We start from the raw sequence: 25,783 nt of genomic DNA on the forward strand, positions 1-25,783 counted from the left end.
AAGTATTGAATTATTTTTATTATTTTATGATTAATGTTATTTCTAATTTTATTGATCCATTGTAACTGTAATTAATATATTTTTTGGAGGTTGTTTCAGCCATTTATCGATTAATCAATTAATTTATAATAAAACATATATTTTTTTAAATTATGAAAATTAATGTGTTACTTTACCCTGTTATGAAATTGGTTTTGACGATGAATCACTTATAAATATTAAAAAATTAAAACTTATTAATATTTCACAAATTTTTATTTTTTATTATAATACCAGGAAAAAAATGCTAAATTGTACAAATTTTGTACTCATTATTAATCTTTATTATATTTTTACCCTTAAAATTAATATTCTACAACTTTTGGATTTAATTGATTATGGTTAACGATATAACTATTAACAAGATTTCTGCAGACTAGCACTTTTTATGGAATTATGTTAAGTCTATATAATTTTGTATTCAGTAGGTAGTGGGTACGACTTATCTTGTGTGATTTCTAATAATAATTATTATTCTTTACTGGATTATATGTAACTAAACACTCGAGCATTCACATGTCAGGAGCAGCTTAATAAGTTAAAAACTAATTTATTGAACGTAAAACAGGCAACAGCTATATGTTTACGCCTGAAATCTTTTCATATTAATATAAGGACTATAAACCAAATATTTTATAATATTTTTAAAATTTCTCCCTTATTTATCTTACATTTAAGCATACTTTTAATTTTTATATAGTTATGATTGTTTTTCATATTTTAATAAGAAAAAAATATAATATTTCTAATTGTAATTAAAATTTTAAATGTATATATCTTTCAAAAAAATAATTCAAAAACTGGAAAATAAATTATACAAATTGCTTTTTCTTGTGATAGTTGATTTGTATTTAGCTAATATTATAATAATATTCATACAGACAAATGACAATTTACACTGCTATAATGGTGTGTCCATTTATTAAGTATCATTTTATTATCTGTACTATTTGGCAGTCTTAATTAGCGAAATTATAGTATAATTGTATGATTCTAAATAAGTAGCAAAATTAATAAAGATTTATTAATATTCTTAAACGTAAATTGCTCTTTAGTTAGTATATATATATATATATCTTATGATTAATGAAATAACTCCGATAATGACTTAATATATTGTAGTACATCCATTTAAGTATTAACTCTAAATTAAAACTCTTTAAAAAAAGTTTTGATTTTGAACATTTTATTTATCGTACAAACTACAAAGTATATATATATATGTCAGATTAAAACAAGAGTTAAAATTTTAAATTTGTACTTCTTAGTTATAATTTATATATTTATTTAATCAGGCAGATTTATTTAAATAATTTTAATAGATATGCTATCTGTAAACATAGGAATGGAGGGAGCTTAATATTTTGGTATAAGAAATATACTTAGTAAAATTCATTTCAATTAAAATATATTAGAAGTTACTTATAAATTTTTTGTATTGGCAAAAAATGTATCTTTAGATAACAAAGAAACATAATTTAATTAACTAATTTCTAATTTTCCATAGTAAATACTAAATAATATAATTAAACTAATTAAGAAAACTCTGTAGGTATATTAAACAATAATATATGGATGCTTAATTTTATTATTTTAGGCCATACTTATAAATTTTAATGCAGGACGCAGGTAATGTTATATTTTGTATGATACAAATTAGTTTTTTAAAAAAATAAATAATTTTAGAAATTACAACATAGTTATATTTTTAGCTAATTATAATTCTATACATAATGTTTCTGGTAAATAAAATATAATGCATACATAGAAAAAGAATTTCTAATAAGATTCACTTTTTCAATGATACTATTAATAAACATAATTAAAGTATATTTTAAATTATTTTTCATGTAATGCATATTAACTAGATAATCTATATAATATTATAAAATAATCTAATAAACATAAAATTTGTGTATCCACTGCTCACCGAACATGATCAGTCGACATCAAAAATAAATTACTACTAAGGTGGGATAAAGTAAGCACTATCAAAAAGTTATACATTTTCAACTTGATAGTAAAATGCTCATTTCCATTTTTAATATATCTTTAAAAAATAATTTCAAAATTTTATTAATCATTAGAAAATAAAAGGCGCTTATTAATATGTCTATAGCCTTAATAATAACAATAAAAAAAAACATTTGCTTAGTAAATAGCGAAATCAATTTTTTATTATTATTTTAGGTAGATAAAATGTATCTGTTTTATTTCATTAAGGTTTCAAAAATGTTTAATTGTTTGAATTATTGTTATAATTTTAAAACATAATAATGTCTGTCTCTTTGGTTGGGTAAAGTTTAAAAATAATTTACTAAGATTAAAAATAATCATATCCGAATTTAATATTTTAACAAGATTTTACTTAAATGTATGCCTATTGTATTAGTGTTACATTAAATTCATTTTCAAAACCGTTATCCTTGTTTTTAAAAGTTTCTTCAAATCTAAATGCCTATTATTTAGTACGTAATTTGTTTGATACAGCGATATAAATGTATAACCTTTACAAGGCATTAAATATATGGTAGAGAATCATTTTATACGAAGTGTATGAAAACAATTTTAAGGTAGGTACTATTTTTAGCTATAAATTATGATTATTTATTTATTAATTATTATTATATGACATTTTTTATTCTAAAGCCGCGTTCCTACGAATGATTTATTTAATTTCAACAGGTTTTCTCATTGTGTATTTATTCTAAAACTATCCATAGCTGTGTAATTTGACAACTTTATCAAACTGTATATTGTTATTGACGTTATTATATATTCTGATATTCTAGATTAATAAATAATAATCACTATTCAGTAATGGCTTTTTGCGATTGCTACTTTATACTTACTTACTTATTTTGATAGTCTAAATTAAACTTGAAAATAGGCAAACAAAAAAAAAAAAATAATAACTGTAGAAAAATATTTTAAATTTAAATTATTATTTTTCATTAGGTATATAGACATACTGTATACTATTGGCAGCATGACTAAATATTAATTTGGTAAATTTGGTCTGAAATAATTCTTGTACTTATTATGTGTTTCATCAAATGTTGTCTAACCTTTTATCCATTTTTTCAATTAATTCATTTTAAAATGATTCATTTCTCATAATTAACAAAGGTTTTTGTAACTTGTATTCAATTTCTAATAATTTAAAATACTGTAAATATAACAGTAATATACGGTATTATATATAAAAAAAATAAAAAAAATACCATAGGTTACATTTCTAACAACATCTATTTATTATTGAACATACGAGTATTTAACTGTAATAGCTTAAGGTTTTTTTTTGATTTATGTTATTTAAGTAATATAAACACAAGAAAAAAGTTCGTTAAGTTTGAAATTATGATTACATAATATTTTTGATTTATTACATCATGGAGTTTTAGCTAGTTATTTATTATTATTTTTTTTAATTCATATAATATTATAAATAAAATAAAAGTTAGTTTAGTTTAAAAAACACAAAATTAATAGATTTTAAAACAATAATGATTAATCTTAGAAACTAGAGCAACAAAAAGAAAAACAATAATAATAATAATAATAATAATAAAAAAATAACAGTAATAATCATAATAGTAATAATTATAATAGTAATAATCATAATAATAATCATAATGGTGAAGTTATAAGTGTATATAGCGTAATTTTACTGGTTATGATTGGCTTGCCGACGGATGGTTAAATGTTGGTCTCAAACTCGTAATTCTCATTTACATGTTACTAGCTGAATAATAATTATGTTTATGCCTATTGATCTTGAAATTCATGTTTTGAAAGGCTGATGATGTTTGCATTTAAGAGATTTTGTAATGTATTTTAATATCCTGTGTTATGTTAGCTGTTCTCCTTTAGGAAGATATAATTTCAAAATTAAAGTTCTGAAGAATTTCGCATTTTCTTGAAGTTAAAATCCACTCGTTCATTATTTAATTAACTAATAATCTTTGATGTATCATATTATATCCTTAATAGTGTGTATACATTTGTTATTATAAACAATAAAAGTACAAGAATTTCACTAATTATTTGTCTTCCATGTTTATTCATTTGTTTTTCTAATTCCAGAAATCTGTCAAAAATGTTTTTCGACTACTGGATGTATTAGTATGAACGACGAGTGAGTGATGATTTAAAGTCATTGTCGGCGCAAAAATGTGATTTTTTAGCGCCTTCTACAAGTAATCATACCATTTGTTAACAAAAATGGTCAACTTAATAATGTTTATTTTGGTTTGCCATTAGGTATAGCTGATGTTCTGCTATTTAGGTTTGAATCATGAATGAAGGTACTTTGTCATTTCCGTATTCTTATTGTTATTAATTTTTTTCCAACGTAAAAATGTCTAGTTTAACAGCTTCACTGTGCAGATTATGTTCTTATTATGATTTACAGCACTTGAGCGCAGGCAATAATAATTAAGCACTAATAACTGAACGGTGGTGATACTTGCGTACAGTATAACTATTATGTAGCGTACTAAATGTTGTGCTCAATAATTGTTGAGACATAGTTCTTAGTGAGGCGCATTCATTTATATTTACTATGCATATTTCTAATTAATATACTTATTTTACGGTTTCCATGATTTTTCTGTTATTTTTCTTGTACCATTAGTTACCTATATAACACTTATTATCAACCATTGTTAACTAAAAATAATATAATGTTAGAGGTAGGTTAAATGTTATAGAAGAAACATTATTTTAGAATTAAAGTCTAAATGAATTTTGGATTTAATTGTAGCAAAATTCATTATGACTTAGTGTTTGTTCTTTAATTCTAATTAATGGTTAATACTGGTCACATAATTATTAAGTAGGACGATCATTCAAAGTGGATATATTATACTCATATAAAACCACTGTCCATATCCAATATCAATCCATTATCGGTGTAATAATATTTAAGCCTGGGCATAAACGAGTTAAAAAGTTAAAGTTAAGTTAAACTTAACTTTTTTTAAATTAATTTTCAATGACTTAATTTTTAACTTATTTGATTTTTATTGGTATTAACTTAATAAATAACGAGTTGCTTTTAATCATACCCAAATTATGTACGTTAAAAATTATCATAAACTTGCCCAGGCTTGATAATATTACACTCTTCACTCGCCGTCCATGATTTTTCATTTATTATTTTTTGGTTCAGATTTCAAAAAACATTTTTCTCAGTTACAGGTGTCGAATGTATTCTTATGGACGGCGAGCAATGGTGAGTTTAACGCCATCGCCTGGGCGAAAATTTTGATTTTTAATGCTTCATTCAAGTCAAAAAATTCGTTTTTGTTAATGATCCATAGTAGATGGTTGTGGTCGAGTGTTGTCTGTAGTTTGTTGAACACAGTGAAAGATAACACTGAAACTGTTTGATTTAACGATCATAGCTTATCGGAAGTCTTGGTATTGATAAACTGCACTGTGACGCGACTTCGGCGGTTATCGTGGTTTTGATCCGCGGAAAGCTGGTCGTATGATTGTGAATACTCGCACTTGTGTGGAGCCACACAAACAGGTCGGTAGGACAGATTCGGCAACCTTCGGCGACGTTCTAACCTTTAGTGGTTGGACGTAGATTCGGTGATTCCAACGAAGTTAAGTCCTTGTGGAGCCGTAGTAGAGTTCTCTGGACAACATTCGGAACATCTCATGTTGTTAGACGTGCGATCGAAGCTCGTCCGGCGCGACTTATCTTCTCGTCCCTTCTTGGCCTTTATGGCGTTGGTAGGGGAGTTGACTATATTGCGTCTTTGTCCGTGGTGGTGGTGATAACGGTGTGCCTGTACTTTGTACGCGCGACCGTTGCGTACCGTGTCAACTGTACTCACTATTTAAAAAAAAAAAAAAAATCATAGGATTACTATAAAATTTACTGTCTTTATTAAAAGTATGTAAGCTATAAACACACCTTACTTTACCGTCCACTATGGATAGCTGTAAATGCAACGTTTAAGACTGTTGTGTGTAATGGTTGCTGTATATGAAATTTATGTTGAAGACTAATGAGTCGTTTTATTTTTATGATGTTGTTGGCGGTTCACAATGACTGAAGGTGACGGTGAAATAACACCAAAAATCGCCTATTTAGTGCAGTATCCACAACACAACACAACGTTATTGCTTAGCGGTTAATCTGTAAACATGACAGCAACGTTTTGTATTTATGAAATCTATCATTTAAAATAATTATCGTAAGTTACTATAATAGGTTTTAACTTACAATTTTTAAGCGATTGCTCAAGCTTTATGCTAGTAGACAAATTCTGATTATCGATTAAGTCAAGTGTTGTTTTTCAGGTAAAATTGACGAATTGATTTCGCTCGCTGCTATCCGATATTAATCAGCAGCTGAACCGCTAGTATATTTCCATTGTTATACATTTTATGTTTGTTGATTCTTTTACAGGTATGTACAGATTGTATAGTCGATTAATTCTGCCGTTAAGATAATAGCTTAAAAAAATGTAAAGATGATCACAAAAATCAACATTAGTTTTATAAAAGTCCAGTAAGCATAATATTTACTATTGTCCAGATTGTATATCGCAGAAAAAGTGTATAGTAGGTACAACATTTGTGAATTGTAGTTCAACCATTTTGACAGCATGATTAACCTTTTGATGATTAGAGGCATTTGTCCAAATGGAGTGCGGCAGTTATGACTGTTGTTCATCTTTGTAATGTAAATAGCCATGTGATCGCGTTGAAAAGAGAGATTAAGTTAAGAGTTTTTTCACTCATCTCATGTTGTTGTTAAATATGGTAGAATTTTGTCAAAATTATAATACCTCAAAAATTAATCCTATTCACATACTCATGTTTATCAAATGTTATTACCACACATAGTATTATCAATTTTAATTCGATTATACTTTACTACGTTCAATATACAATATAGCTATACAAGTTCCTAGGTTCGTAAACACTGTTAGAGAATACAAATTTTTAGACACCAAATAGATGTACGTGTATTGATAGTTATTAAAAAATTAAGCAATTTAAAATATTGTATATTTATCAAAAATATACAATATTTGAAAATAAATTTCCCTTTTTAAACAAACCTAACAGAGTACCTGAATTCATAAAAATACTTACTCAAATTATTATATTAAAATTGAAATATTTGAAGAGCAAATAACAGCAATAGGCACGCGAAATCTGAAAAATGAAATTGTGTTTTGCAGTTGTGTTCTGCAGTTGTGTTCTGCAGGCGTGTCTGCAGATGTAAACTAGAACAAAATATAATGTTTATATATCTTTAATTTATTATAGTAAAAGTAAGTTTAGAAATTAGATGTTTAGAAAAATAATAAGTTAGTTGATGATTTTGTATCAAAGACATTTTTAAAAAGAGATAGTATAATGCAGTTGGTGCAAGATTAAAAATAAATAAAAATGAATTACTTACTTCAAAATGTCTTGAAATTACTTCTAGGATTAGAACGAATACTTCTGCATTTTTGAGATTTCTAGTAATTAAAATAACCGCGAACTGCTTAAGTATTTTGTATTGTTCTAAAACCTGACGGATTTAACGGTAAAATACACGCTTTAGTTTTTAGAACCCCATGAAATTTAAATGCTAACTTTTTGTATTTCGCTGATATCAAGAAGAGGGATATCCAATTCTCAATACAAAGAAAAATACTTTTATTCTCATGAGATCTATTCAATTGAAATTCATGTGAAAAGTGATTGTTTGGGGAGGTGCGGTTTTGTGTGACTGGTTTTTAAATTAAACCGCCTGACTGCCAGGGAAACCGATACGAATGTTTCGCAATGAGAAAACGATATCCGTTTCTCTGAAGGGGTGAGAGAAGTCCTCATCTCAATGTAACCTAACCTGACTCAGCGCCCTTATAACCACTGGTGAGCCACCTAGCGGAATGAAACGCTATGAATTGGCGTATGCATCGTTACGTTTAGGGTCCTCCTGGCAACTAAAGGTTGCGGCCCTCTACCCATTGGTCCATCATAGTCATCACTCCACCAGCATATATCTAGCTTCGCTCCAACTACAACGGTTTTAACAACAACCTATTTGAATGACGTCCGACGTCGCCAGTCATCAAAGGCTTTAGGCGGATGAAATTCATCTTCACCCTTGGCTATTGAAAAACTGGACCGCCGTCGTTCCCAATAGCAATCTATCGGGGCGACGGCGGTATTACAACCGCCATTTGGACGTCTAGATTGCCGCCAACGGCTATAAAGGTACGCGGTTAATAACCACCAGGTGCGCAACTATTGTTACGGTCTTTCGACAACCACATTAACGTGGTGCCGCTTAGTGACATTAACAGAAAAAGGCGGCCGAAATTCGACTTCACCTTATTCTATGCCACGTAAGTCTACCTCCTTCCTCAACCAGTATCGACCAGTCAAAGTCGGTGATAGTTTTCATCCACCAATGCAAAAACGGACGCAAGCAGACTTGTCATATACACTAGCGCCGACATAACTCGTAACTAGCTTTAGACAACATCATACCATTGTCTTCGCCGGGGTGCTGTTCGTGCGACAACGATGTTCGAAGCCTTTACGTTATATCGTAAAGATTCTACCAACGTTGATGTGAAGGTTCCGGTCAAACGATACGAATCGTGTATCACAGTTCCTCCACGCCGTCCCACACTTACAGCGCTAAGCTATCCTCGATAGTGATATCACTAATAATATCACTAATAATTATACTTGTGCCATTGCTGTGTTCACTCGACGGCGAGTGTTAAGTTGGGGCCAAAAAATGTAGTCTTCTACTTTATCTGTAAATTAATAAATAAAAATAAATTAGTACTTCATAAAAATTAGCATCTTATGTATACTTCAATTAAATACAAAATAATTTTTTTGTTCAATAAGAATAACACTTTTTGTTAGACCTACGATATGTTTATTATAACTACAATACACGTTTTTGATGCAATAAGGTAAATATATCATTAAAATATATAAAATTAAATTAAATTACACACATGGTTTACGTAACTATGAAACCTATATAAATATATTGTATATGAAGTTTATAAATATCGATGTAAATATCTGTAAAACAAACAACAGGTATATAAAAATAACTATAAAAAATATTATTTAAAATTATGGATATCATAATTTCAGAATCTATCAATTCTGATTGTTAAATAGTATGATGACATAAAAACTTTATTCAACACTTACACCACTTGAGCACTGTAATGCTATACTCACTAACAAAATCTTATACCGAGTATCGATGCCAAAATATCTTCAATAATTATGATGTCTCATTGAAAATGTCTGTCATTTAATGACAAATCAGACTAATATCATTTCCAAGTTAAGTCTTTATTCATTCTGCTCAAATTCTTTCCTTTTCTGATTTATTAAAACTATTCTAATTTATTCATCACGAAGGGTCAAGGTGTTAATCGCTAATCTGAAAACTTTCAAGTCTAAATTAGGTATTAAAGTTTCAACTAATACAACATTTTACGATACCATTATCTTTGATGTTAATTGTAACGATGATGATAACTCTACGGTGATTGGCAGAACGTTGATAGAATTCAGTCGAAATGATCACTCATCGTCATCTTTTACACATTACAATAGTCTTCTCACGGTGCAATGCCGTATACAAGCAAATACATAAACAAATAATGAATCGATCATGAGATTGTATAAATGCATATGAATTTTGTATCTAATATTGAATGATACTGTATAAAAATATATCAGCTCATTTAATTTAACAGATTTATACTTACGCATAGACTTCTCCATAGAAAACATTTTGATGGAAGATTTATGACAACAATAAAATGAGAACTATATTTAGAAATAGTTTCAGCATCATTGATCGATTTGTTTATCCATATAAATAAAAATTAATATGCAATTAATTATAAATTGTAAAATTAGAATTAGTTGATAAATATTAATCACAAATAAACGTACCATTGAAATCGACCGTAATCGCTGTCAAACTTTATGACCATATCGAATGCCTTGCCTCTAGCCACAAATATTTTCCATCCTTTGTGGTTCGAATTAAGGTTACTCGATTCAGCAGCTAAGTTATTGCAATGTTTTTCAGTGAGTTTCGAGATCATATACGTCCAAGCAACCAAAAATAATAACAAGAAATAACGAATATTAATAAAATTTGTATAGGTAATAGTTATGTCAATGTCGATTAAATACGTACCTTTTGTGTATAATACGTTTCCTTGAGTTGTCTTTCCAAAATGATTTTTGTTCATCAATACATATGTTTCCAACTATAAAATATACAAACATTATTTAACTATATTCGTATCCTCACTAAAAATATTTAATATAAATTACCTTTGTAAAAATAAAAAGAAACGCCATTTAGAAACTTTTTGAAATGATTAATACATTATGAATATTTTTGAAAATGAATAAACTTCCGGAAAATGTTTCTATTTTTTGTAGGTCGTATATATAAAAATAAATGATATTTATTAAATTTTCTTTGTGAGAATACCAATATAATTTATTTCATTTCACTTCTATATTGTTTCATGTTGTAACCCAATATTTTTATTATTATATGTTATCTGTCAATAACATAATTAAAACTTTGGTCATTTTGACATGTATGTACCATGTACCTTTAAACATTTGCCTAAATATAATAACTAAAATAGGATAATTATAATGATAAATAACAAAAACTCTTGTTATGTATACAGTTAAATACAAACAAAGTATATTGTAATGAATAATAATATAAAAAGTTGCAAGTACATATTTTAACATCAATAATATCAATACGTAAGCAAATACTTACAGAAACACTTATTAAACTAACACTGAACAACAATACGAAACCATTAACACAAGTAGAAACAATTTTAAACAATATTATTAGTTAATCATACAAAACTTAAACGAATATAACAATCATAATTGTATAAAATAAAATGTTAAATGTTATTTAGTATAGGTACAGAGTTGGTCCTTTTCTCTCTAGTTTTTATGACTAGAATAAATAATTTACAATTCAATGAAGTTAATATGATTATTAACAAATTACATTCAATCAGGTTTGTTGTATCAGTGGCCTATCGTAGATAATTTATACAAATATATAGGAAACAAATGTCAGGATTTTCTCAAGGATAGTAAACAGCACCACACCAACATCATTAATCAGTAGTAAAATTAAATGAACAAGTCAAATTTTAAAAAGAAACGTTTATTTCATTAAAATGCAAATAAACACACATGTGATGGATAAGGTTTTGATTGAATGAGAGGTATAAGGGATCAATAGTTGTTGTTGAAAATATAGTTAAAATTAAACAATTTACAAAGATGACATGCTAAATGAAGAATTGACGGGAAAATATTAAAATAGAATAAGTTAATAGTTATATGGGTGGTTCTTGTTTCTAAAAAAATTAATGACACTCGCATAAGCTACATTACAAAACAAAAAATAAACTTTAATACAATTGTACGTTTGTTGAACGAGTATATGTGTTTCATAGATGAGAAATTTTAATCAAATACCAATTTGTGGTTTTCTTAAAATATTAAAAATTCAAGTGTTTTAATAAATCGTGTTGTACTTATTTTCAATAATTAAAATTCTACAAAGATAAACTACTTGATTGATAATCTTAACTATCAATCATCTACAATATGCATTCTGCCAATATTAGAATCTCAGTAAAATTATAATTACTTGGCACAGTTCGAATTTACCAAGCTTAGACGCAAGGTTTTATGAAGTGAATGACGTGTAGTAATAAATAAGAGCTCTAACCTTTGATGAAAGTGTATTTTTTCAGGTGATAGTGTATGGAGCAGTGAAGTGGTTGCATGTTGTGATGTGTGGTGTGGTGACTGGAGATGTAGTAAATAGAGGATAGAGTTACGTTTATGTGTAAATTATGTGCCGGTTGATTCCAGAATTTGAGCAGTGGAAACATAATTCATTTGTAGATAATGGATTCTGGAACTGTTTGAGGCGGTCTACTGAAAAATCAAAAAAATCAATATTTAATATATATAATGATATATTGAATAATAAATAACATTATTCATACCCAATATAAGGTTGTCAAATAATTCCAACAACTGCAATTAATGTTTTTGATCTCCATCCTTGATAATGATTGTTTCAAGTGATCGAATGTATAGTGTTTTTCGAACGGAAGTACAGCATTAGGTCATCAGGAGTCAAAAATTACTCAGTTACTAAGAAGTAATTCATTAGTAGGATGCTCTTTGATGTCGATGGAACAGTCATTTTTCAACCACAGTCAATGTTTAGTTATATATTTTATTAATCAGTAAATAATGTGCTTGATTGATTTAACGATAAAGAAATTTGACGACATTTTTTCAACTAAAACTGAATCAGTCAATATTTAAGTATAATAAACGCATGTTTAATTTTTACTTTTTGTCCTTGTCAATAAAATTTAAACTTTAAATTATTTGCTGCTTTATACAAAATTATTTACTATAGAATTGTAATCAATACGATATAATTCCGGTTATTCATGTTCATTTATCTTGATGTTCATTCTAACACAATATTTTTTCATAAATTCTAATAATAGTTATCCTCAATTTATTTTGCTGTGCCAAAAATTGAATTTGGATCAATGAGATCTTCTTAAACTCTAATTTTAATTATTTTGTATTTTATACATTGAGTATCTGTTATATTTTTGTATTAATACAGTATAATATGTACATATATATATTACAATGTTATATACATAAAATTTAAATCAATATACTAATAGTTAGCTGTCCATGTTTATTCTTCTGTTTTTTTTTTTTTACTTCAGAAGTTGGGACAAAGTATTTTGTACATATTTTTATGGTTTATGAGTAATTAGTTAACGCCATCACCAGGGCATGCGAAGTAATTTTTAATGTGTTCACTACATTCAAACGTTGTTTATAAATTATTTTATTTATTGACGTTTATAGCTAATCAAATGTTAGGAGAGGTAACCTTGTGACTGTTTTATTTGATGACATTTGCTCTCCTGATGTTTGGGCATTCACATGCAACACGTCTATTAAACAAACAAACGAGCAATTGTATACATAAAATCAATTTACTTTTGTAATTTAATGTCTTTACAAAAATGTACTGAAAAAAATTAAGTTAGCTCACCTTCTAAGACTGTCCACCATGGACAGGCCACAGCAGTGAATGCTACGCTTAGCGATGGTGGTGGTGGAGGTTCGAGTGGTTTAGGTCGGAATTGTGGCAGCAATAGTTGTCGATGGAATTGCTGTGAGTGACCAACAGATTGCTGTTTTTGCTGATGTAGCTGACGGTTTGTAAAGACAGGTGTCGGTGACTGTTCACCACAAAAATGTAAGGAATTATCATGTGCTATCCTAGACGACACTGTTGAACCTTAACATATGAACACACGCGTATTTTTATTATTAATATTTAAACTGAGAATTATAATTTATTGTGATTGTTTTAAACTTACAGTTTTGATATGGTTGTTTACGTCTTATATCAGTAGCTATAATCTCGGTTGTCCATTCAACCATATTATCGTCATCAGGTTCGGCTGATGAGTCACTGTCACAGTCATACCGATCCCAATCAGCTACTGGATCACCGGCGTTTCCCCGTTGCAACCATTCTCGATCAGGGTCTTGGCCAAATGCTGCAGCAGCAGCAAGTGCCCCAATGAATTCACCATCGCTGTCTTGTTCATCAGAGTTTGATTCGCCATGGTCTGAGTTTGATCCCGAATCCGAGCCAACACTATTATCGTCATCGGTAATGGTACAACCATTCGTCGCACCAGCGCTAGCACTTCGACGCCGATCTGCAACGGTTGTGTTTGTTTTACCACTATGCTTTCGCTTCGTATTTTGATAACGTCTTCTACGTCGCTTGTTCTTAGTTCGTGTCCACCAGCCATCCGGACTCTTGTGTACGTATTGCACAAAACCTGATTGGGCTGCTTCAGCAGCACAATAATAAGGTACAGGGGGTGGAAGTAACGGTTGAGGCTTTTGCTGATTTCGGATTTGTTGAACGAGGCCACTGCCACACTGATCTAACCCGTCGCTCTCAGACCAGGCCCGATGCGGATGTTGCATTTTTCCAGATCTTCCTGGTGTCAATGCCATTGACGATAATCCTTTTACACTTCCATACCTATTCGATTGCTGCTGTAGTCGATGTCGGTAGTTATACTGTTGTTTTCGTTTACTTTTCTTTCCGTACATGCTAATATCATTGATTTCATGCTGTTGTTGATAGGTCTGGTTATGTTGCTCTGTACCCTGGTCATTGTTATCCAGTTGATCAAAAACAGACGTCGAACATGGATCACTGAGCCGCCTCTATTGAATGTGAAATTAAAACAAAAAATATCAATAAATGCAAATAACAATGTAGACAAATAAAGACTTTTCACTATCAGAAGTAACTTTTAGATTTAATTATTTATATTATATGAAAATGTTTAAATGTAGAAGACATAACTTAAATCTTGCTTCATACGAATTCAATAATATTAAAACATTTATTAATACTAGTTAACTAAATATTTTACATATATATATCAACAATATTGTCTAGTATACTAAATATTATACTAGTATAATCCACATTAATCAAGTATTCACTTGAATATGAAAATAAAAAATAAAATTGTGTAAAATTATTAAGATGGTTTAAATAGATTAGTACTTGGCTATTTTCTAAATCTTATAGTGTAGCTACTTACTATTTTTTAAGTTAAGTTTACAAGTTTAGGACCGAGCTTAGTAAAAAATGAATTTATATGTGCATAATTTTTATAGCTTATAGGCCCGTATTTTTATAAAATATTTAAGCGTGGTTATGAATTGTCTTAAAAATATATCGCAAAATAATCGCATCTAATTTAAATTATTATTATTGTCATTACAATGGGACTCGTCTAAAATGACTCCCATTTATAGTATAATGATGTACTAATAAATTAATATTGACTCAGTCCAGCAGTAAATCTGGCTTACAAATTTTACCATTTTCAAATGTAATAACTAACTGACACTTGAGAAAAAAAACATGTTTTCCTTCCATCTAATAAGGTTTATTGTAATATTAAATAACAAAATATATCTTACCGGTTTGCGACCCCGGCGTCGTTGACGTTCAAGTTGTTGTTGTTGTTGTTGTTGATAATAATAGGAAGGGGTTTGAGGCGTTTGCTGCTCGCTGCTGGCCGCAGTTTCATAGTCCCACCCGTAGTCATAGAAGTCACCGGGTTCAGAAGCTGTTGCCGGTGTGGTGTAGGACTCGAGCTGCTGTTGCTGGTAACCGTTCACTGTAGCGTAATCATCGTTATCATGGTCATAATATGCACTGGTAGCAAAATCAGGATCATGATCGGTATCGCCACAATTGTTCTCTCCACCACCACAGTACTGTTGTTGATGATGGTGGTGGTGAACACGGTATTCAGAATTATCATCAAAACCAGAGGTGGATGTTTCAACTCGCTGTATTGGTGCTGTTAAATAATTAATTCATAAAATTCACACGTGTGGCAAACATATTGAATCATTACTATCATCCGTAACAATAGTTATAAGTAAAATTATTGTTATCATATTCATTATTGTAATAATAAACTTTTAACGAACTAATACCTTATATAACCCAAAGTAATTTCTCTCGGTTTATTTAACACAATTTCCTAGTAATAATCAAATTATTAGTGATCAACCTTATTATATCTCACACTTTTGTTCTATCCACACTCAATAATCTATAATAGTTTAATCAATATTAGTAAAAATCATCCTGTTTGTTCAAATAAAATATTAAATTATTTGTACAGTTGACCATGCAGTTACCTATACAAATATGCCATATTTCTTTGAAATACGAAGTTTGTCAATAATATTTTATTTTTATTATATGTAGTGTATTGTAAATAGTAGGTATATAAGTATTTTTATTTATGTTTTATTACACTATTTTACTGGTCTACATATTATATACGCGTATGTTATATATTAAAATACATCAGTACATTACACGTGTATTGTTATATCAGTAGGTATATAAAATGTTTAGCAAATACAAAGTATTAAAATAGTATACATATTGCATATATCCTACTTAAATATTTATTATTATTCAGTATTATTTATTTAGTTGAATCACTAAATTAAAGAATATATATTAAAAAATAATAATATGTATCTCCCACGTATATAATATAAAAATAGATAGTATAAAAATGTACCATGTATAAGTATTGGTGACGGAAAAAGAAATCGTGTGCGTACCATACATTATATTGTGCTGTAATTTGAATGTTTTTTATGCAAATAGAGAAGTTATTCTTTTTAGTGAATATGCGCAAATTATAACATGATATGTACATAAAGGGATAATAACATTCCACTTGAAAAATATAGTGTAAGGTACATTAATATACCCATAATATATTATTAACCTGAAAAACTTCATGCATAAATATACTAAAGTCCTAGAGAATTCAATTGGATAAATTATTTACGAAACTAACATGCAAATAAAGTTTAATTCGAATCACCTTGCGTAGACTATATAATATAATATGACGTTTTTCAATAGAATTTTTAATTATTCGTACAATGTACCAGTAACAAAATAATATCAAGTAAAGATAATGTCTAGAAGTGGCACTTTTACTCATGTAAATAATTGGTACCTTAGTCGAAAGTATGTTTTTAATAGATTTACTTATGCATAATACTTCACTACAGAAGTTCGGAAGGAAAAACACTTTAACTTATATTAAAGGTAGCATTAGCTGGTTATATTCCGTTTCTGGCTATTATCCTTATAAATCTAGAATAATTGTGAGTTAGAATCGTATCTCGCTCGTTTTAAAACTTTCGGTGGTTGTTTGATAAAAACTAATAATCACGATTACAATGATAACGATGAATTGATAATAATCACAAACACTGACGGAACACGGGCTGTATAGGTTTTCGCGAGAAAAAATAAAAAGCATATTTTGTAGGTACTTACCGAGCGTGACGGCCATCTGGGCTAAGCCTTTTGTGCAGTTGTCGATGTCGTCGTCCCCGTCGAAGTCCGATTCGTCGCCGTCGATTTTTTCGTCACCCGACGACAGTTCGGTGTCGCTGTCATTGTTATCACTACTCGGCCGGCAACCTCGCACCGTCACGTACTCGACACGATTTGCGTCGGCATCGGTCGCAGAAGAGCTGGCACCGTAATAGCCATCATAATCTGCGGAGCCTGAAGACGGGGCAGAGTCTTTGTTGCCGCCCACGAACAGTGCAGTCAATGATGCGGACAGCGTGGCGCCCAGCGATGATTTCTTGCCTCCACGTTTCCGTTGCTGTTGCCGCCACAGTTTCCTCCGTTGGCGTTCAGCATCGCGGTACAAGCTCATCTGTGAACGGGCCACGGTCACCATAAGTGCCAAATACGAGTGTCGTCACGTACCAATAACATAATAAGCTCAATGGTGGTTCGAAGATGATATCAAAATCGAAAATAATATAAACTAACAAAAGGGTGTTGCAAAAAAAATAAACGAATAATAGAAATATATTTTTGTACTTGAAAGATAGATTTTGAGAGTCATTCAATGAAATGAGTAATGACTAAAGTTTAATTGATCTAAATACAATCATCGAACCAGTGTGGAATTTACAGCGAGTTTTTGAAATTATTTATCATTTAACAATAATGCCGAATTGTACAAAGGTGCGTATATTAGGATAATATCGATAAGTACATTAGAAAAGTACACTTTCTGCAAGAAACATTAGACATTAGACTATAAATCAAATAAATGGGTCCCAGTTCTTCTCCTCTAATATTGAACTAGTCGGTTTAGATTCGTTCTTTAAATTATATTCTGTCCCAATTATGTTCTGTATCCAACATATTTTGTATATAATATGTTAACTACGCAAGTTTAAAATTTGAGAAAACTTTTCACGGACGTTTTGTGGAGTTTTATAGGTAAATATATCATTTTATTTTATAGAACAAATAACTATTTCTCTGAGATTGTTTTTCAATTTTTCTACTATTTATCAAAAACCTCTGTCCTATGTAGAGGTGTTTTTGCGTTAAAAATTTGACTTAAAAATTCATGATCTAATCACCTTGCACTCGTACGCGGCGCGCACCGCGGCATAAGGGATGGCAGCGGTGAACAGAACCGCTTTGTTTTGATTTTGTTGTATTTTGACGGACGCGGATTTGTGACGACTGAACTGATTGTAGTTGCTATCATCCAGATCGTTGTCGTTGCCGTCATCTTTGTCGTTATCGCGGTGTTCCTCGATTACGGTTGTCGGATCCGACCAAGTAGCTACCAGTTCAGCGCATACTGTCTGTCCAGGGTGTACGATCACTGTGCGGAATGCCTGCATTACGGATGGCATGTTATTATTAAATATTATCGATGAAAAAGTAAAAATCATACGCCACTAGTAGTAATACCAATTATAAAATATGCACATTTTAATTAGCACTCGACTACAAAATGCAAATCTGAGATCACTTATTAATGTTCAAGTTAAAAATATTTTAAGTATTTTAAATATATACTTATACTTTTATCTAATACAAAAATATAATGTTATGGAATTGTGATGGCTATTATGCAGAAGAAAATCATATTTATAAACAAGTTTAAAAAGGATAGACATTGATAAAAAATATTTAATAAACATAATGGTTTTCGAACTAGTAAATTTATCAGACGATACGCAACTTGTATCCATGTTATATTTTATTTATATATTTTTCCAAGTATTTATATCTAAAACATTAATATTGTAATTATTGAATTTTTCAATCATAGTATAGGTACATAAAAGGGTCTAAAACCATGTAACGCAGTCATTGCTTAAGATATTTATTACTACAAGTGTTATACGCGTAATTAACTTTAATGCTAATCAATATTATTTTAATACTATATCACAAAAAGTGATCTCAAATTTTAAAAGCAACAAAATATCATCTAACTTAATAATACATAATATAGCACTTACTTCAGCGTAGTCGTCGACGGCCCAACACAAGGCAGGATACACAGGCCGCTCTCTAGGTCCCTTGGCAGCATCCATACGCCTGCCACTAGTCGATGCGTACACTGTCTGCTTGTTTCATCATTGCGGTAAGTCATAACAACGAAAATAATGAATTAGAGAAATAAGAATCATTATATCAATTGTATCACGAAACCGGACACAAAGTCCGGAAGATAATGTATACTTACGTGCACGTATCGCGATAGCAGCTGAAGATCGTATTCGCAGTCTCCTTGTTCGTCATCGGCCGATTCGAACTCTCGTGATCCGTCGCAGCAGTCGAAGCAGACAGGGGTGGCTGCTTTTCTTGGCACATGTACACACACGGCCACTGTGAGCGTGTACCGTAGCCGATGAACGATGGCGTTTAGGCACACAGTGTGCCGCCAAAGAATTGCCGGATCGCCGATCGGCAACAAGGTCGGCTTTTGCTGCTGTTGTTGCTGCTGCTGTTGATTGTGTTGTTGTTTTCGATAAGCTCGGGTGTCGTAAATGATCTAAAGACGGCAAGACACGCGTGGGCAAAGAAAAAATATTAGCCAGTGAATATCGAGAAGTGTTGTAGTAATTTATGACGTGGATTGCGTATAGATGGATTTCAATGTACCTGACGTACAAGAATAAATGTTTAGCTTTAAGTGGTAGAATTGAACTAATTGAGCCAAAGAAAAAGGTAAATTAACAGTGAAATAAATTTGTAAACTTTTTAATCGTAGAAACAGTAAAATGTATAATATATTAAAGCAAAAAATAAAAATAAAAAAACAACGAATGACAATAAGCTCAACTTTAAAAATTAATGTGAAATTCAAAGTTTTAAAAATTTTCATTTCAAGAAATGGGCGTAAGAATATTCAACGTGAACAAAAGAATCAATAATTTGAATCGGGAGTGTTTTGTTAGTGCTAGTGAAAAAAAAAAACGTTATCACAATGCGTTTATTGCGGTAAGATGAAATGAAATATAGGTCAGCGTCGGGACGAGAAGCTGAAAACGCGCAGGGATTTTAATGCGCTGCGAATAAGGGAGGAGTAATGGTGGATAGGGCGTCTTATAATATTATGAATAAATGTACATAATAAATGGATCCTTACCTTACGCCGACGATGTGAGGACGGTCGGCGCTTAATGCATCTGCGCTTGTTTCGCCGGCGCCGTACGAAAAACAACAAGTCGTCAGAGTCGGCCGTGGCGGTAGTCTTCGTGCAGTCCTCGTCGAATACGAAATATCGGAGGAACACGTCGGTCCACCAGTACGCCGAGGCTGCCTCGTCGTCGAGCTCAGATCCGATGGCTCCACTCGAAATCGCTGCTCCTTATTAAAAAAAAAAAATACACACACTCATATTATAAGACGTACGTACAAACAGACGAGAACGACGGCACGAAGGACTTGAAAAACGCGTGAACCGGTCGGATCCTCCGCGATAACTCGTGTTTACGCGTAGGAAAATGGCTTATTTTCGTAATTTTTTTTTTTTTTATTATTTCTAATACGATAACACGTCGCTCCTTTAATAATTATCGAGTACACAACGAAGTGTGTGCGCGTGCGTGTGTTATCCGACGCACTAAAAGTAAATTATTATAAAACGGTTGTCAATCGTACCCACAAGAAAACCCACACTGCAGGTCGCGACGACCTATCGTTTTTTTCTAATCTTCGACCAAAACGGGCGGAACACCCCCCCCCCACAAAGTGTAAAAACCGCGCGTGACGGGTGTACGAGCAGTACTGCTGCTGAAATGCGGCGACATCAGGACCGAGAGGCAGCCGAACGGCGTTGCGAGCTGTCGCCCGGGGTGTCGTCGACTCTGCCGGCCGCTGGCGATCGCGCCGTCGTTCTTCCTGCCGCTGGCTACGCTATGTCGGCCAGCAGACGGCCTCGGACGAAAAGCGGCGCGGCGCTGATCGCCGGCGCCGTCCGGCGTGCAACGGTGGCAGGCGGCGCCGGAACGAGGACGATGGCTGGCTGCATGGCAAAGTCCGCGTGACCGTCGTTTAGGTCAGGTCGGCGGCGGTCCGGGTTTTCGCGATTCGGCGGTAGTCGCGACAGAGTTGTCTTGGTGACGGTTGTCGCGGCGCCGGCGATGATGACGGTGACGATGACGATGATGTCGTATGGTGATGGCGGTGATCGTGCGCGGTGTCTCGTCGTGTTATTGGTATATTATTTTACTATTTACAGATGCGGTGACGACGTTGTCGTCCTCGACGGTGAAGTGGCGGCGTCTGGCTGTCGCTCGCTCGATGGCGGTGATGGTGGTGGTGTCGAATTTTCACCACTGCCGCCGCCGCCGACGCTGCTGCTGCCGCCGTCTCCGCCGCCGTTAATATCTAAGCACGAAAGACAGTGTTTTTGTTATTTTCTATTTTTCGTTAGAAGTCGACGTTGCGATCAAGCTAAAGGTGCGCGTAAACCATGCAAACACAGTGCGATGCGTAGGTAATCATGACGAACCGAGCAAGTACTGCGAGATTTTTCGTTCTCGTGGAAATATTGGAAATATTGCGATCTGCAGTAAACGATAGGTAAATAAAAAAAAAAAAAATAATAATAATAATGATAATACAGAAAATGTGGTAACCGCGGTCGTAGACCTGTTACGACGATAAACGCGGTTAGTCTGATTAAAAAAACAAAACGTTTCACGTGCTTAGGGCTAGGATTTACGTAGGTTATGATGCATTCAGCAGCAAAATATGCCGTTTTTCTCGAGTGCTATTTTACAAATTTGAGTTAGTACCGTCCGCGAATCGCCGCATTTGTGTATAGTGAATAGTGATACGAAGGATTTGTTGTTTTTACTCTGAACATTATTATTGCGTTGCCCATATTAAATCAGCAAGTGTGAACGCGAAAAGTGCATAATATACTTAACGGTACGGGCCATGCACCGTTTAAACGAAAATAATAATGATAAAATTCATATGCCGGGTCGTATTACTCAGATAATTATTTCGATTATTATTATCATTATTATTGTCTTCGAGTAAAACAATTTAAAAATTTGTTAATATTATTAAGAATTTAATCGAAATTATTGCTTAAACATCGACAACAATTATTATTTAGCTATAGCATAAAAAGTAACTTCGGTTTTCTCATTCGACGATTTTAAAACTAGAAAGTTATTGATTAGAAAACTATTAATCGTGATATCATTAGTTTATTTGTTATTTAATATTTTATATATTGTTTATACATCCTAGCCCAAATAATAATTGTTATAAAATAGGATTAGTCAAAAACGAGCATTGAACAAAAAATAATGTACGATACAAAATAATAATACATAATAGCAGTCCAAATAAATATGAAAATAAATAAATAAATAAATAAGAATTATATCACTGTAATATTATACTTGTGTGTAGCATATTATAACGAGTTGTAGGTGTGCTGAAAAATGTGAATGATGATTTGTATAGGTATCAATAATTAAAATGTATGTCTGTGATAATATAGGTATAACCATGCTATACTTAATGATATACAATTTTTAATTGATTATTTATAAATATATATATATGTGTGTGTGTGTGTGTATTAACAATATATATATATATATTAATGTACTTATAATAACGCCATGGCTCACTGATTATGTGCCATTGCTCATTGTTACTATAATACGACTGAGAAATGATTTGTACGTAATAGTCATCAATAACTTTAGAACCAACTAAATATTAAAAAATACAAATTTTGGTTATTCTAAAGCTAATGACAATACTACGCATACATTTTACTTATTCTGCACCTATATATTTTATGTTGGGAATCAAGTGGAGATAAATTCAACTGTACAGTGTAAATAAACGATTTTTTACAGTTCGAAATAATTTTTAAATGTTTAATCGTCGTTGTCAATTTTCTATCCTACGAAATGTACAACGTTTTATTTTAATAAAAAAAAGTTTAAAAAAATAGAAACTGTTTTATTTAATTTAAAAATACAATATTTATGAAATTTCTATTGATAATTCGACACTAGAACAGTATAAAAACACTAAAAACTATATAAGAATTGCGTATGATCAGAGAAGTTTATAAATATTAACACTACAATTAATTAAAAGAAGGTGACCACACAATATTGTTATAGCCTACTGAAAATTTGTTAAATAGATTATATTTGCTATGAACTGTTAAAAAATTAAACTATATTCCTTGCGGTATTCCTTTTAAATTAAACTTAGTATCAGTCCAATTCAAAATAAATGTAATTAAGTGTTTACTAGAATGAGATTGATAAAACGATACATAAATAAAATGTATAAAGTATGTTAAATAAAAATATAAATAATGTAATAATAATTAGGTATGTAAATACAAATATAAAAATCTAAAATATACAAAGTATAAACTATAAACTAATACAGTATTATTTTTTTACAGATAGGTACTCAAAGTTCGAGATTTTTTGTTAGTTTTTTTTTTTTTTTTTAATTTAAAAAGGTTTAATGTTAACACCAATTATTAATAATTTCAACAAGTATTACGAAGAAATGCATTAAAATAAAATATAAGCTTTGTATGTATAAAAAAAATCTTTGAATATACAAATATTTTACGTATACTTAACGTTCAGATATGTAAAAACTAAAAACATGTAAAACAAAGTTTTTATTTAAATTCGTATAAGAATATGATTAAAATAACATAACATTATGCTTATTGTCAATTTGGTAACCTGTGACTATGCGATATTAATACAACGATACCTACATCAATTATTTAATACTCTAACTCGATAATGGTCTTTTACACAGGTCTAACGCGTTATAATTTTAAAATTTATCATTTAGTCCGTTATGTTGAACCGACATCGGACGACGAGACGGCAAAAACAATAATATTACATCTTTCCGATGTACGACCATAGCATATAAGTATCGAAGGACGCGATGGAAACTGTTACGTGATAAAAACGTACGCGAATAATATTATCATATTATTGTGAATAACGACGCGAGTGCGCCGAGTGTAAGTGTTTACACTTCCGATTTCCGCACACAGAACTCACCTCTTTGCGATCGTATTCCCGCGGGCGCGTCACCGCCGTCTTCCGGTCGCACACACAAGCACACGCGCACGCTTACACACACACACCCTCCGATCGATACAATAATATTATTGTACGGCGACGACGGATTATTTATAAAAAAAAAAAAAAAAAATAAAACAAACGGCTGCGGCGATGATTACAACGTTATTGTCGTGATAAAATGTGAGATCAGAGTTCACAAGAACACGTGCACTGCGTGCTATAGTGCGGTGAAATAACACGATTATGATATTAATGTTGTTGCGGTTTGTCGACGATATCAATGGGTGTTTTCCGACGCACACGCTGCACTTACAAACGCCAGTTGCACGTGATAAAGTATATTTGTCTTGCTGTTTTTTTACGTAAATCGCGTGATTTTTGCACGCACAACGCCAAACGAGCAACACCAGACGACGATCGACGGGACACACGTCGTATACTGCCGCCGTAGTCGTCGAGCAGTCGCCGATAGACGTATTATTATTATTATTATTATTATGATAACGGAAGCGACCACCGTCGTCGTCGGCGGCGGCGAAATATCGATCGAGCGCGCCGCCGCCGCCGACGCTGTGCGGAGGTGGTGTTAAAAAGTTACGCGACTTTCGTGATAATATTATTCGAGCGTTCCACAGATGGCGCGAACGTTATGGGAATCGTATTGTATGGTTTATACGACCAAAACGATTAAATACGTGTGTATAGCAATAGGATATATTTTCTGAAAATGCATGCGATGTCAACAAGTACCTATAGACATTAAAATAATTATTTTATTCGTATCCTATACGGTTTTCAAAATTTTATCAACGTTGTAATTACGTACAAAGATTATATCACGGAATATAAATTATTATTATTATTAGGTACCTAAGAATCTCATAAATATTTGTGTAGGTACGTTATTAAGTTTTATAAGGTGTAAGGTTTTGAATTATAAAAATATATGTTGTTTTTACGTTTTTAAATATTATTTTAACATAAACACGAGAATTAATTGAGAAATGTACTTCATAGTAGGTATGTAGTTATAAAAAACGACTATAAAATATTTTAGAAAATATTAACTATCAATAACAGAAATTGGTCAATTTTGAATTAGTCAAACCTACAAAGTTAATCAAATTAATACTATTGAAATTATGATTTATAATATAATAAATACTGAAGTGTGAAAAAAGCACGCAAATGTTTAATAACGTTATATTAAAATTATTATTTTTATTTATATTTTTTACGTGTATTGTTCATCATTAATTTTAAACTGTTTATTGATATATTTTATTTATGAAGTAATTAAAAAAAATTAAGACCTGGCTTTTCAAATTTCAAATTTTAATGTTAACGAAATGTTATGTTTAAACAAAAAAAAATTATTTTATTAATTTTTTTTCAGTTGTTTTAATTCTTAAAAAATTATCCATAGGTACTTGAAACTTTTCGTCGCTGTTTATACATATTTTATACTTTTATTTAATGTATACAATGAGTTTTATAAAATATTAACACGAATTTTATACCATTTTCTACAGATATATTCATATTATTTAATGGTACACCGATAATTGACTAAGTAATTTAATGTTAA

At 31.1% G+C, this 25,783-nt stretch overlaps 1 protein-coding gene and 1 long non-coding RNA gene across 2 annotated transcripts; both read right to left on the minus strand.

Annotated features, from left to right (window-relative positions):
• Positions 1-3,620: 3,620 nt before the first annotated feature.
• On the minus strand, positions 3,621-6,502 carry LOC112595728. The gene is made up of 3 exons (XR_003114733.1): positions 6,281-6,502; positions 5,969-6,193; positions 3,621-5,887 (listed from the first exon to the last, which is right to left on the minus strand). It is a non-coding gene; the product is annotated as an uncharacterized LOC112595728 (long non-coding RNA).
• A 5,034-nt stretch (positions 6,503-11,536) lies between these two features.
• Positions 11,537-20,898, minus strand: LOC112595737. The gene is made up of 11 exons (XM_025341037.1): positions 20,868-20,898; positions 20,235-20,455; positions 19,329-19,637; positions 19,102-19,206; positions 18,205-18,468; positions 17,090-17,480; positions 15,187-15,572; positions 13,545-14,415; positions 13,214-13,462; positions 12,126-13,112; positions 11,537-12,054 (listed from the first exon to the last, which is right to left on the minus strand). The coding sequence occupies exons 1-10, from the start codon at positions 20,896-20,898 to the stop codon at positions 13,024-13,026; spliced, it is 2,916 nt and encodes a 971-aa protein (XP_025196822.1). The 3' UTR covers positions 11,537-12,054; positions 12,126-13,023.
• Between the last annotated feature and the right edge of the window lie 4,885 nt (positions 20,899-25,783).

Source organism: Melanaphis sacchari, unplaced genomic scaffold (genome assembly GCF_002803265.2).
Source record: "Melanaphis sacchari strain LSU unplaced genomic scaffold, SCAv2.0 Contig29_pilon_pilon, whole genome shotgun sequence".
Lineage (NCBI taxonomy): Eukaryota > Metazoa > Arthropoda > Insecta > Hemiptera > Aphididae > Melanaphis > Melanaphis sacchari.